The sequence below is a fragment of the Triturus cristatus genome, chromosome 6, assembly GCF_964204655.1.
Source record: "Triturus cristatus chromosome 6, aTriCri1.1, whole genome shotgun sequence".
In the NCBI taxonomy this organism is placed as follows: domain Eukaryota; kingdom Metazoa; phylum Chordata; class Amphibia; order Caudata; family Salamandridae; genus Triturus; species Triturus cristatus.
In genome coordinates this window covers 1,826,141,458-1,826,157,074 of record NC_140589.1, presented here as the reverse complement: position 1 = coordinate 1,826,157,074, position 15,617 = coordinate 1,826,141,458, and the positions used below count along the sequence as shown (strand labels likewise).

General features: G+C 43.6%; 1 protein-coding gene across 2 annotated transcripts in view; it reads right to left on the bottom strand.

Moving 5' to 3' along the window:
- Window positions 1-15,617, bottom strand: part of ASXL2 (ASXL transcriptional regulator 2) — a 516,529-nt gene that overhangs the window by 11,773 nt on the left and 489,139 nt on the right. For both annotated transcript variants that reach the window (XM_085613205.1, XM_085613206.1), the window contains 2 exons: window positions 10,420-10,516; window positions 7,418-7,523 (listed from right to left, as the gene is read on the bottom strand). In XM_085613205.1, the coding sequence (XP_085469331.1) occupies window positions 7,418-7,523; window positions 10,420-10,516 (203 nt within the window). The remainder of the gene's footprint in view (window positions 1-7,417; window positions 7,524-10,419; window positions 10,517-15,617) is intronic.

The following is a 15,617-nucleotide window of genomic DNA, read 5'->3' as shown; positions in this document are numbered from 1 at the left end:
CAGAGTATCTGAGCATCTTAAGGTTCCAATTCAAAATAAAAAAGCCCTGGATCAGTCCAAACCAAAAGCATCATACAAATATTGTGAAACTCGTTTATAATTTTAGTTTACGTTGGTTTAACCATGAGCTAATGTCCATATTGTAATCTGAAAGTGAAATTGTCTACATCTGCAAAAAAGAGGGTATTTCCCCAGATTTCTAGCAACAAAGTCACAGATTCAATATACCTGCAGGGAACAAGCCGGAAATGTACACTTGTATGCTGGCGCCAATGGTTGGAGTTAACGTAGGGCTTTCTATCGATGGCCAAATATATTTTTTAGTACTCCCGGTAATCTACAATGGTTGCAGAGTCCTAGAGGTACTTGAGTGCTTAACCACTTCCGCATATTTTAAAAGTCTACATTTATGCATTCAGGAATGCAACACAAAAGGGAAATTATTCTTGCAAAATATGTTTTTCCTTATTAAACATGGAAAACCTTTTACGCTCACTATGGTGGATCACCCACACCAACATGTCCTTAGAATTGGGGCACTGTATAACTAGAGAGAATCTAAATGAAAAGGTTAGGTAAATTCCCACAAACTTACAAGTTTGTGAGTGTTAAGCAACTTTTGCTAATGAACCGCCCACTCTCCCACAGGAACTGGAGCAGACGTGCTCAAACAGAACATCGACCATATTAGGAGAATGTCCATGAGATGAAATCCCATTTGCAAGGGCAAAATAGGATTTTACTCTGCAATTTTTTTTTCCACGCATTGTTGAAGTTCTGTGCCAGAAGAGATTTACAAATTCGTCCTACTCGTTTTTATGCCATATACTTGCCTCAGTCGGAATTGTACTGATCAACAGTTTTTCAAGGAGTAAGTGAACTTTTGCATCAATGGGGAATGTGGATGTGAGGTTGTTAATTTTCTACCTTTATGGGGTCTATTGTTAGACTTTTGGGGAGGATGTTGACGAGGGCATGCTCAGAGCACTGGAGAGTAACCATTCCTCTAGGAAGCACTGTTCAGTTTCTTGAAGTGAGCCGGGGGTAGTGGGTGGGGGTATAGAATACTGGTGCACACTCTTTGGGTAGAGCAACCAGTGAGTGTCCAGGCTTAGGGATCCCTGGTCATGTATGAAAGCCCTCGTCAGTCCTGATGGGTGTAAACTTGATAAGAAACATTTAGGTAGAAATAGATACATCAGTTGCTGCAGCAGGTAGAAATGTTCCAAGAGGGTTCCAGGGGGTAGAAAGGCTCTAAGAGGGTGTCTAAGGCTCTGCAGATTGTCTTACAGGTTCCTCGTTGGCTTACAAATATTCCCAGTGAGAGCGCCTAACATGAATCAAATCAGGTCCTTGTTGATTACCATTGGTCCACTAATGAACAGGTCACAGTTCAGGTTAGGTAACAATGCCATCACAGTGCAGTGTCCCCACTGCAAAGTGCTTGGTAGGATTGCAGTTATCACTGAAGAGGGCATGGGCGATCAGAAGGAGAACTCCTCTGTTTGAAAGTGCTTTGAGAATACAGAGGCTTCATAGTGTTGGCTGGAATTTAAGGGGCAGGACCCCACCGGGGATGCTTTTGTTCCTGTGCAGGGAGGTTGTGGCCTCCTAGTTCAGGGTGGACTGTCCCTTTAGAGACAGTTGGATCAAGTCAGTAATGGCGCAAAGCAAAGGAAATAATGAAGTGGTGCCTTGAATTGTTTCAAGCAAACCTTCCTCAACTTGCTGTTTTTCTCAGGCATAAACATCATCCTAGTGATGCGTAACAAACAAGTTACTTACCGTTGGTTACGCTTTTTCCGGTGAATACTCAATCTAACCGCAGATTTCTCCCCTATAGAATATTCCCCAGGCAGCAGACGGGATCTGGAAGTTTTCACAGCTGTGTTTCCAGGCACTGCCATGTGGCATCATGCAGCTTCGTATTGGCCTCGTTCCTCCCTGAAAGTGACGGAGCGGAGCCGTATACAAGCGCCAAACTTGCATGTCAACGTCATTTTCATGCCAGACTTGTTTCGCATCCACGCATGAACAATTGGGCGGGTGCCAAAATCTCTAATTTGGGACACTTTTTGACAGGGAAAATGGAGGCCACTCCCCAGAATGGGGAAGTGGGAGGACGGTGAGGAATCTGCAGTTGGATAGAGTATCCACCAGAAAGAGCGTTACTAATAATTCTAACTGCAGATTTCTCACCTTTAATATAAATACCAAAGCAATCCTTCTCATAGTTGGAGTGTCTGTGGCGTAGCATCAGACCGACATTTCTTGCAAGAAGAATGGGCGAAATGCCCTTCCCACCAGACCTGGCTGTCAAGGTTGTAGTGCTGCTTGAATATGCTCAACGACGCCCATGTCGTGGCCTAACAGGTATCAAGAACAGGCACTTTGCGAGCCAATGTAGGCGAAACAACCCTGGCTCTAGTGGAAGGAACTCTACGTTTTCCCGAGGTTGTTTCTTGGCCAATGCATAGCAGATCCTAATGCAGATGACTATCCACCTTAACTTCCTTTTCTGCATCGCTATACCTTTCTTTGCTCCGAGAATGCTACAGAAAGGTTGTCATCGACCCAAGGGCGTTTGGTGCAATAGATGTAAAAGCTTACATCAACCCTGCATCAGGGGAAGCATCAAGGCAACTGGCCACCTGTAAGTTCATGTTCATTCCCTTCATCACCACTGTCATCCCCAAGTGGTGGCAAAGTCTGGTCAGAATCAGAATCAGCCCAAAAGGAAGATGGAGCTTCTGAGGATGGTGGTAGTGGGAGTGTATTATCTGAGACAGAGTGTACGGCGACCAGCGTGCTCTACAGTGGAGTGTGACCTCAGTTGGAGCAGGGGCAGAATTGGCCTGGAGTCGGACATCATAGTTATAACTATCACCCCCCCACCCTTCTGGTTGCCGCAGATGTTGAGGAACAAAGGCATTCCAGATGATAGAGTGTCAAAAAGACACAGCCTGGCCTTAAAGGCCTCGACCCGCTGCAGCGTCACTTATGGCCTGGGGAATTTGGGGCGCATTGGGACCAGATGCGAAATTGGCTCCTTAACTGGGGATTGGCAGTGAAATCGACAGCCACTTTGATGCCCTAGAGACATCTCTCTAGACTAGACAGAGAGTGGCAGGATGGGGTCAATGTCTGCTTCAACTTCTTATTCATCTTCTTTGACTTGGACTTTAACTTACTGGATGACTTTGACTGCAAATAAGATCAGTTGCGCGAGCGGCCTCAAGAGCAGGAAAGGGTCTGCACCCTCGACTTAGAGAGGGACTTACGTGAGGTCCATTACTTCTTTTCATGTCAACTTTTTATGTTCAACAATGGACAGCTTTGCTTCCTGCTCCAGGATCGTATTCGAGTGCATGACGGTAAATTTGTAACAAGATGGGGATTCGTACCACAAGCCGGAACACCAAAGGCACACTTCACGCAGGTTTGTTACTAACATCACTTTCTGACAGTTGCAGTGTGGTTTGAGCCCTGTAGTCTTTGGTGAGAGCATCGTTCAATTGCAGAAAAGATTAAATTCGGAACAAAATGGTCAATGGACACAAATGTTATTGGTGATCGGGATCCGCGTTCAAAGGTGTGGAAGGCAAGGACTCAATGCCGACATGCAGGGTGGAGCATCACTTCCAGGGAGACACCAGGCCCACGTAGAGCTGCACAGCACCACATGGTGGAGCGCAGGAGCACTGCTGTGTAAATCTCCATATTCAGTCTGGTGCCTGGGAAATATTCTAAAGGTGAGGAATCTGCGACTACAAGAATCCATCAGAAATTATTTTCCTGATGAATAGGCAGCTCTAGCCTTCTTAACAATGGTTTAAAAGATGCTCTTTGGGTGACTGGGGGATAGTTCAGATAGTTGAAAAAAAAAACAGTAGCTGACATGAGAAGTATGCAATGGTTGCACGTTTATAAAGCATGCAGGTGAGGACCCTGCTCTCTGCAGCTACCACGGCTTATATGTAAAGTGTTTTGAAGATTAGCTAAAGTATTCTATACACATATGTACATGTGTATATATTATATAATATTTCTGCAGCGCAAACCGAGCCAAAGGCACTAGAATGCTGTAAACGGTTGAGGACAAGCATAAATTCAACGAGGACAAGAAAGTGTGCTGTAGATGGCTAACGCAAGGTGATGTAGTGTTCTTTAAGTTTAGCGGATGTGGGGGAGTGCAGTGATCTTGTCGGCGAGGCAAGCGGGGGTGGTGGTTGTGATAGCGCAGTCAATGTTTTAGCTGGTTTTGAAGAGGATCGTGATCTGTAAGGGGAGCCAATGGAGTACCATCAAGATGGGGGGAGAAGTGATCATATTTGTTCAAGCCCTGAATGAGATGTGCTGCAGTGTGTGTAGGATGCCCCTATCGGGTGCCAGAGTGGAGTCTGGGAGACATGGAATAGGGCATTTCCACCTGCACCAGCAACAGGGCATTACCATCCAGATGCAAGAGTACAAGGGCTTGAACGGCAGTTCTGAATTCGCTTTCTGGAAGAAACAGTTTACTTTCTTTAGAAGAGAGAGTTTGTACCAAGCTGTCTTTATTTTTTTGGCATTGTGTTCCATGAGGGTGAGGTTGGTGTTCAGGGTGAATGCAAGTGACTTAGCATTCGGTGAAAGTTGGGGTTCGAAGCAGGCACTGTTCAGATCATTGAGCCAGGCATGTACTGTATCTTATTTACTTGATCTTGGCAAATAACAAGAATGTTGATTTGGTTTGATTTAGCTTTATATAGGCACTAGAAATCCAGGTCTGGACCATGTGCAAGCAGTGTTTGAGGCATTGGATGTCTGAAGCAGAGGAGACTTTCCTGCAGAGTTGTGTATCATTGGCACATTGGTGAATCTTGATGCTGTTGTCTGTGAGTAGAAAGAGCACCACGCCACTCCATTTAAATGACAGCGAGGTCTCCTCCCTTCTTACATGTGCTTGCCACACAATTGATGCTGCAGCCTGTGAGAAGAAGGATGTCTAGAATGTGTGAAAATGTGGGTATTAACTATGTTTCTGCAATAAAGAGGGCATTAAGCTTGCAATTGATGACGAGGTCTGCGATCTCTGGGCGTGGAGTACAGGAGAGCGAGCGTTAAGCATGAACTGAAATGTGTGGTCTGTAGTTTGAGGACGTTTGGTAGCTAGTGGGATGTGCATGAGATGGGGTCTGTGGGTCAATTGAATGTTATGTGAGTCTCAGGGCCATCTACACCTGAGTGTGATTGTGGGGAACGGCAATATGGGGTGCTGGGTGATGCACATGGTTTGTTTACAGTCGTTATTCCTTGATATGTTTAGTTGTACAACACTTAGAGAAGTGTACGTTTCCAAGTATGACTTCCACAAAAAGTAACTATACAGTAAAGTTTAACGATCATTTTCGAAATTTTTGCATAGATGTGCCTGCTTCAAACATGTGTAATCCTTTTCCAAATCCGTGCACTGGATATATTGTGTGGAGGAAGTGTACTAGTAGGTTAAAAGTCTCTAAAACCCTTCACAAAATGGTTCGCACAATTCTAATAATTTTCTATGGGTAAGACATGCTTAATCTTTGCCTAGACAGAATCCGCACAAATAGGTACGCAAAATATTAAAGGCTGCAGATATCACTGTTTTTCTTATTTAGTTTTAGTTTAAAAACACAAGTTTAGGTTTAAGTTGAAGGCATTTTAAGACATTTGGAAAACTTTTTTAAGAATGACAAATATCCTTGGTTATTAGCAGCACCTTTCTGGATATGTCTAATCTCAAATAACCAGACAGTAAAGGGGCGCTCATGCTCTGTTCTTCTCGGACTGTAAACCAAGCTCCCCTTGGATTACCAACACTGCTGAACCCATCCCATCCCAAACCCTACCAAAGCCAGCTGATTATGAAATCTAGATCTACTTCTATGTAGGACAGCCACACTGGCGCTCCATTCAGTAAAGAAGGCTTTATTTTTGTCAAGAGGACCAATGACAGACCTCCTGAGACTGTGCTAAAACACCCAAAGCATTGATGATAGCTGTAGAACAAACACATTTTCTTCCATAAGGGAGGGTCAGATGAGTTTATGTTCCATTGTAATGCTCTAAAATCTGCAAACATCTAACATTTCGCATAGGGAACTGCCAATGTGCCCACATGCACCTGCACCCGGTGTGTCTAAAAACTATTATCTGTGTTCTAGGTTTCTTAAAGAACAGTTCAGGAGGCCATTCCACACTCATTGCAGTCAAAGTGGAGTGTTGTGACAGATAAGAGAAATGCACCCCAATTTGTGAAGAGAAGTGTTCATTTCCTATTCCTTTAAAGCTTCCCTCAAGTGAGAGATACACAAAGTGAACAGATGGGGGCAAGAATGCTTCCCTACTGTGCTCCACCGCCACAGCGCGTGATGTAGAAGCTTCAAGAGCCAGGTGTTCCACTACAGAGCGAAAATCATGATTAGAAGTGGCGCTATAACCCCAGTGTTGAAGCTTTGGTCACAGCGAGTCCATGTCGAGTGTGGACCAAGAAGACAAGACCACAATTTAACAGGGTTTCCCCTAGTAACTGTATTAGCTGCAGTGGCCCTTCTCTTTCAGGTGGGCCAGTCAGCCCTCTGCAAACACCTTCAAACCATAAAGTAATTAAGCAACAACTACTTGACTCCTTTCTGCATCTCCTACATGAAGAGGAATCAGAATGAACTTCCAAGTCGTTTAGATAATACCAGTGATAGATTTAACCGGCCGTAAGGGATCTAACACGGAGGCCCATCATCAAGTGTAGGATTTTACAGTTATTTATAGGAGAAGCTCAGTGATCTTGAGATGGTTACAAACAAGTCATAGACATATTCTAAATCTAGCCCCTTTTAATAGCATTCGCCGTAACCTTGTCTCGTCATCTCTTTCTGGATCAGCATTAGTGTCTGGACGTCAACTTGAGAAACTTTTGGCAAAATGTGGAAAAATCTAAGGGTGCTCCCACCACCCCCCCATTAAGAGTCTGGACTGCAGCAGTAACCGCAGGAAGATAGCAATCCTACTCAAATTGAGTAGAAACAGAAGGCAACATATTTTTTTTCTAGAAGTTCACATCCTAGAAAAAAATATGACTTTGCTTACAAGTCTGAAATGGAACAAAATGGCCCCTTTACAGCATTTTGACAATAGATGTTTCATTGGCAAAATGGAGGCTTAGCCACAGACACCAATGAATTCCCTACAGATATTAATATTTAAGTTGAATGGTTTTTGATATTAAATGGTATCTCATAGCCTTAACTGGACAGTCAGTTTGCAGGATCCATGGACTCAACCATTTCTCAGCTCTGGCTCGGCATGCATTATTCATTCAATTCCGCCACATAAAATACACAACTTTTTGTTCAATCGCACATTTTTTCATTAAGTCCCAACTATGAAAATGTCTTACTTTTGCCCATAATAACTCTCGTAGAATTGTTCTTTCCACGGCTCCACCTTTTTTTCCTTCTCAATTTCCTGCCGTATCCTTAACTGCATCTCTGGAGTGAACTCACCTGCAGGATAGATGAGGAAAAAGAATGAGCAAAGGTGAAAAGCTGATAGGGCTTTGTAATGTGAGGAGAGTCACAGAGACAAGCTGCGTAACCAGGGACCATTCTATACACTACTTATTAGAATACACTTAGAACAGTGGCGCAAATCCGCCTTTTTTGCATGGTCAACCCAGATTTTTTGTCTTTTTCTGGGCCCTATATTTTCTGACTTTAGAACTCTGCACACTGCTAAGTAGTAGTAAAGTGCTTGTGATTTCCGACTGCAACATGTGCTGTACTGTGGAACTCCCTAGTTACCCTATTTACCTTCCCTAAAAAAACATTGTAAATAGTGCCTTTTGTGCACCTATGGCATGGAAAGTTAAGTGTCATATGTGGGCTGCAGTGTGTGTTTACCACACACACTTATGTGACAAATTATGTTTCTGCCAGGAGCACCACTTGGCTTGGCTGCAGTGTAAATGCCCTGCAGTGAAATAAGACAGGGACAAATTCGCTCGCAGTGTAGGAAAAACCTATTTGCATATGTTCACAAGTCACTCCTAAAGTGTGCATTGTAGGTCCACAGGGTAGCGTTTTCATGTTTAGAAATTCGGCACACTATGCATTTTATCACACTACGTAAGATTAGTGCGTCTTCAAAGTGAAATAATATCCCAAAGCTATTTAGGATAGGCCTCAACTTTTTAGGCCTAGGAAGGTTTAAAATCGTTATTTCCCACCTACGTTTAGGAAAGGGCTACTAACATCCTTATTCCTGCTTAGGTTTTAAAATCTAACTGAATTGTGAAGTCTGATGTTTGATAACTTTCATCCTCCCTGAGTCAGAACTGGCTTAAAACTAGTTTAAGTATAGAAAACAGTGATGGATGGAATGCTTGAATTAATCTCAGCCACTGGTAATTAGTGGGAAGGCATCCCAATCCATTTTGCACACCATGCCACCCCAGTTTGGACCCAGCAATATGCAAATCAGTCTTGACCCTGCTACAATAGCAACAGTTCAGCTCAAACTGCCAAGCCAGGTCTTCCCTGAACCGGAACACAAGCAACCCAGGAGCAGTTTTGCCCTAGTTATTGGCTCATAAGCCGGGTACAGCTTGGTTCCAGTGACACAGTGTGCACGGGACCCACGTCTGGGCATAACTGTCCCACTTAGGGCAACACAATCAGTATACAAAACAGTGATGGATGGAAAATGTAATCAATCTCAGCCACTGGTAATTACTCGAGCAGCATCCCAATCCATTGTTATTTTGCTCACCATGCCACCTCAGTTTGGACCCAGCTATATGCAAATCAGTCTTGACCCTGCTCCATTAGGAGAAGTCCAGCCCGAACTGCCAAGGCAGGTCATCCCTGAACCAAAACACAAGCAACCCAGGACCGGTTTTGCCCCAGTTATTGGCTCATCAGCTGGGTACAGCTTGGTTCCAGTGACACAAAAAGGACTGGGTACACCTGTACTATCACTGGCTAGCCCATAGGAGAACCACCACCTCCTCAGATCATTCCTGGACCTACTGGAAGAAAGACCTCCTGGAAGAAGAATCCGGACTTCTGATGTCTGCTGGAAGAAGACCTCACACAAGGACCTCTGAATCCTTCTGGCACCTAGGGGCAAGAACGGTTTCCCATGGGACAAGTGGTTACCCTCCTGCTTACTATCTTCAGTGACACAAAAAGCATGACCCCTGACTCCAGGAGGGTCCATCAGACTAAAGAGAGCCAGACCTTGTAGGAGACCTGGCTGGAGAAGACTGATGCTAGAAGCCTGCCTCGAAGAGATGGGTTGCTTCTGGACTGACAAGAAAAAGCTTTCCCAGGGGTTGGGGAATACGCCTGAAGGTAAAACCAATGACCGGGACAACCCATTTGGTGTATCTAATCTCCAATCAATCGCTGCAGGCCTACAAAATTTCAGCTAGGTCATGGTCCACTGCGATCTGTTGCTTTTCCATAGTGCTTGACTTTTCTAGGCGCTTTTGCCTTATAAAGTATAAAATATATATCTCTTGTTCCCCTTAAACTATTTTAATGATCTTAGCATCTTTTTGTTCATTAAATTGTTTTCTGTTTTTCTAAATTGGTTTGCAAAACTTATTGTGTTTATTAGTCTGAAATTGCTTGTAATGCTTGAACTTTGAACAGGTCTCTGGGGGAGCAGAGATTCGCTCAGAACTGTGTTTTGACTCAACCAGAATGGGTTTATTGAGTTGCTATGGATGCCTCCTTTCCCAAACAAATAACCTAATTTCCAAGAAACAATAAATACAATTTTCTGAAAATATATTTATTTAATTGACTCAAACAAGAAAATAATACATTGCTTTTTTTGGAAAATGGTCTTATGGTGGCCAACCAACTGCCTTCAGAATATTTAATCCACTGGAATTTACCAAAACCTGAGGCTAAATTAGTTCATGTCCCTTACAAGAGTGTTAGGCCCGAACTCAGATTTCTGAAACGATAGTTCATTTATAATAAGTGAATGATTTTACTAATCTTCAACAAATGTTTTTCCAGAAGAATATGGCCATAGCTGAGATGTTCTTCCAAGAAACATCACTATAACTTCTTACAGAATCTCTTACATTCTCTTTGGAGGAACCCGTTTTATAGAAGTAGTAACATTATATAACCAATATCCTTTACTTATTTTCAATTGTAGTTTTCTTGCATGATAACAACCCAAAATAGCAACAAATAGCCAACACGTTTCGCAATTATACACCGATTCACCAGAGCTGTAACAGGTCAAACACAGTAAACCTAATGACTTCACTACAATATTTACATTGTTTTTTGTTCACAAGCACAATACCAATATAACTTTATCTCAAAAGCACAATACCAATATAAAAAGCCAGGTAAAAAAAAAAGCGCCACTTCTGACCTTCAGCGAGGCGTTCCTTCCAGCTCTGGGCTGCTGATGTGAAGAATTCGTTTGTGAGTGCGGAACTACTCAGCTTCATGAGCCCGTCCGCACTAGCCTATGTTGAACAAAAATACAGAAAAACATGAAGTTTCTCGGTACCCTTGCTAAGCATACGTCAAGATTTGTGTTTGCTTATAATGTTCATACATTCCCACAGTTCCTGAATGTTATCATTTCAGCCTTTTTCTGATGCACCAATTGCGATTCAACAATGGGTACAGTGATTACATTATAACTCTATGATGCGTGTAAATAGCCTCGCCTGAGCACGCACGCAGCAAGTCTACTGTTAGTTCATTTTTTGCTATAACTATGGGGACCTTGGCATCAGATTGGTTCCTGTGAGACTCTGGATGGAAACAGAATTCTGATGTGCCCATGGATGTTACATGGAGCCTACTCAAATAGGTACAGCAGGTCACATCATACAAATGACACAGCAAGCAGCTAAGATGCAGTCAGTAATCTTAAGCCTTTATTAAAGACAAATAAAAGACATGAAAAATGGTCAAATCTCCCTTTTGGATACCTTGATCTTATTTTCCCATGTCATCTCATGTCTTGGCAGATATCTGGAAACAGACCAGTAAATGATGAATATCTTTAGTATTTATGTGCCAATGCCATGCCAATAACACTATGCCACAAGCTGGTTCATCACAAATTGTAAAAAGGATTAGGATGGCTCCCTTAAATTGGATGGCTGGCCCACACTCCATCAAATCCTAGCTTGAATGTATGCAGAAACTGTGAATCTGACTGTATCCTCCATGTTTGCCTACAACTGTTGAGGTATATTTAAGAGTATATTTGGTATAGTTAACCAGTGTAATGTTATCTTAGATATACATTATTTTATTCCATTACGGGGTAGGTCTTACAGTTGGCAGAAGCAGGAATCTAATCCTTCTCATTCAATCAGGTAATGTAGTTTGTTACTTACGTCTGGTTTCATTGAACGCAACCTTTCAAACACATTATGAGAGCATTTTTCATATGAGTACTAAATAAAAAGCACGAATTGTATATGGCTTTAGTTTTACCTATGTAAGTTTTTTTTAAAAAGAATGCTTGTGTAGACAGTTCGTTGGGAGTTTAATTTTTGTTAGGGCACTATTGCTTTTTGAAAAAACCATTGTCACTTTTGACACTTTTTTCTTCTGACACAAGAGGGCAAAATATCTTTATCAAATTGCTGGCTCATGTATGTTTGAATTTATATAGAACTTTCAGTATAACTTAATGAAAGGTTACATACATTTTCCAGATCATTAATTTAGGATGACCATAGCCAAGGAAGTATAGAATCCAGCAGATGAAGGAGTACAGGTTGCCATCCGTGGCAAAGAGACCCCTTCGGGACCGAGAAGGGCTGCCATTTTAATGTGGAATTGAATTAGAATGTCAAAGAAGCGTGAAGAAATCTGCCTTGTCTACCTGCCACCAAGTTCCTTGCTCAGGTCTGGTGAATGTCATCAATGGAAACGGCATGGTCAAGAGTCTTGTTGCAGATTATCAGGGTCACTCGGCATGACACATAGGAAAGGATCACCCAGCTTGTTTGACTATAGCACTGAGAACGAGTTGTCAGTGTACGTCCCAAAAGGGTTCCCCCATGAGGAGATCCTCAGATCTAGGAAGGCCTGCTCCAGAAGTGTGGCATATGCTACAATGGGTTCTTTTAAGCCGATTCCTCAAAAACTCCTAAGCCCAGACTTGGTCGGTAACACCTTTATGTTTAGGAGGGTCACTTAAGCAGTATGCATATAACATTTGAAGGGCTTGAGAGACGCTGAGCTCCTAAAACTGTAACTGCATTCCTAGCTTCTAATGTGAGGAAGCTTGCTGCTGAATTTTGGCATGAGAACCACTGCACGTGGTTGGACCTGCAAGACTGAACTGGAAGCATTGTTGGGCGTGATCGCCCAAATGCTCTACGGCAGAGAAAGACCGTGCACCTCTACTGAGGGACTACAGTTATGAAGTAAGCGGCAGGAAAGACCTGGGCTTCTGGACTTGCAATGTCACGATAGCTGTCCCAAACCAACAAAGTCTAAGGCGTGCCACGGAGACAAGAATAAACCTTTGCCCAGGCGTTTGAGGCGAATATCCTGGAGGAATAGGTACGCTGCCACCACTGGCAGAGCCTTGCTGAACATCTACGGGGTCACATTTAGACACAGATGCACTGATCGGCAACACCGCTCTCCGCGATGAACTACAGGCGCTTCTTCAAGAGAAGTAAAGGCATCTCGGTCTCCGAAGCAGACAGAGTACAAGTTGTAACCCTAACAATACCAAGTCTACCTAGGTGAAAGCCGGCATGTAAGTGACTGAAATTGCAGGAACTGGTGCAATGTAAACAATTGTACTTTACATTTACTGCAGAGTTAATATATCAAGGCACTGTATAGCATAAGTATTAATAAATGTCCCAAAAAACATTTTTAATCAAATCCAATGAATAGAAAAGAATACATTTCACAACTGATGGCCAGGGCGCCAATGCAAGGTCCTGGGAGTAGGGTTCATATGAACTCTCTGATTGTATCTAACTGGAGCTGAGCTTATCAACCACATTTTACACCCTGTGAAGTTTGTAAAGCAGATTACGGCTCAGGACAGACAGGCTGCTTTACGGATGCAGACCGAAGGTGATAATGCAGATTTCCATAGGGCTAATACTTGTCTCTTTCCGCAATACCACACAGGACTGTGCCAGGGTGTGTGTAGAGGAAAATGTAAATCCATATCTGATGGGAGAAAATCCCAAAGTCGAGAACTAACAGGTGCTGACGAGGCAAGAGGAGGGAATAGCCATTTCTGATCTAAGAAACTCTTTAGTCCTGCAGTTACATTTTTGTAAATGTGAAAAATCCGTATCTCACATATGTTTATGTTCTGATAAATAAATACACCGCCACTGCAACACCCCCTCTAGAGGAAACTCGGCACACAGAAGTAGTTTGGAAAAGTCTGGGGAGAATCAGATATAAGAAAACGGAGAAAGTCAAAGAGAATCAGATATAAGAAAACGGAGAAAGTCAAAGAGAAAGTCCCAAAACACAAACATTTAGCAACGCTTTGCAGTGCACACGGAGGCTGAACTCAATTACCCTTTAAATTCAGCCTGCCTTTCAGACGTCACAGTAGATTACCGTCAGCCACCGCAGAGTGTTCTGTATGATGTTCAAAGAACTGTGGCCTTTCACTGCTACGACCCGCAGACAAATGTGGCCACACAATTAAGACAGCATGGCAAATGGTGCATTCTGGGTAATTCCTTTACTAAGAAAAAGTCTAGTGTGTATACTGTTTGAAAATCTTGTATAAGGCATTCCAGAAATGTTAATGCAAGTTTCCATCATTCTTGCTCTCCGGAACTTGGAAATACTACATAGAGGTTTGAAGGGAAGTGGTGAATCCACAGATGCTGCTAGAATGGAGTCAACTGGTCAACGGTTAATAGGAAAACAAGCTGTACTGGGCTCTCCCTTCGTGGAAGAAAAATCTGCATGGTCAAGGCATCCCAGGGCGGGAGGTACACCTTTCTACCTTATAGCGGTCACTGGTTGGTACATCTTTCTGCTCTATGGGGGTCACTGGGTGGTACACCTTTCTGCCCTATGGGGGGTCACTGGGTGGTACACCTTTCTGCCCTATGGCGGTCACTGGGTGGTACACATTTCTACCTCATGGCGGTCACTGGGTGGTACACCTTTCTGCCCTATGGTGGTCACTGGGTGGTACACCTTTCTGCCCTATGGCGGTCACAGGGTGGCACACCTTTCTGCCCTATGGCGGTCACTGGGTGGTACACCTTCCTACCTCATGGCGGTCACTGCTCGTGCCATCTGCCCTGCCAGGCATTCTGCTTTAGTCCACCTACAAAGTTTCGATGCAACACAACCTGGAGGAAGCATCTCCTTAACTTCGACAAATCCTGCAGTAACCAATCCACCATTCACCTCCTCTCCATGAGGGCGATTCAGCTCCAGGTGCATAGTAACCACCACAGGCTGCTTCAATGCTACCAGTCCGGGTGTACCCTCACTGCAGAGACCAGGGAAGATGGGCGCCTCCTTCATACACTCCTGCCTGCGGCATTTAACGGTATTGAGCATCCTTGGACCCGTCTTCACTTGCAGGGACAGGGCAGGCATTGGTCTGGACCCCCTCTTTTCTCCTGGCTAGACTTCAATTCTTTAAGTAGACTCAGCAAGATCGGCTTTTCTCCAAGTAGCCTACAGCCCTCCATCAGCAGGCCAAGCCTCCAGCAAAGAATCAAGCCATCCACACCCCCCAGAAGCCCCAGTTTCACCATCCAAGCCCTCGGCCCACAAAGTAAAAAATGCATCTGTAAAGTGCATTTTCAACCCAAAGGGTATCTTGGCGCTGACAAAACGAACATCATTTACCGAGCTCAATAGCAGACATTTTATCAACCCCAAAAGAATGAACGCCTCAGAGGAACCTCTGGGATTTGAACCCGTGACCAACGGGTCAAATACAGATCCCTACAGTGGATGCATTAGTCTAAAGAGCCCCAAGATACGTCCTGTCCAATGGATGTTGGCTTGTCAGACACCAGTCAAAGCTGTCATTCGCACTACTGTGTGGTGATCAAAACACAAAGGAAACTTTGACCACATCTTCCCTACACTAGAACAACTTCACGGGGCGCCCAATGATAGCCAACGTCAAACTCATAGCTGTCTTCATACTTTAAGTCCAGCCACTCAAACCACCAAAGTGATCCGCATCAAGTCTGCGGAACAAACTGCTTATGTACCTTTGACTCTTCTACTCAGTAAACTAACTGCTTCTTCGTAGTCCTGCAGCCACTTGACTAATCCTCCCTTGGAGGGCCTTCCAATCAATCAATCACTCAATCTGGATTTGTAGAGTGCGGCTGCTTCGCCCTTGAGGGTCTCGAGGCGCTGTCGGATAATGCATCCTGTTTGTTCTCCTATTGGCTGAACATTCATGTCTTGAGGTTCTTCCTAAATTGGTCCTATGGTCCTTTCGGGTTCATTAAGTAGCAAAGTCTACATCTGAAGTAAAATAAATGAACACAAACAACCCAGGAGGGATCATATTAACATACACGAGTCTGAACTATAACTAAATTACCTTAAGATAACCCATACATAATG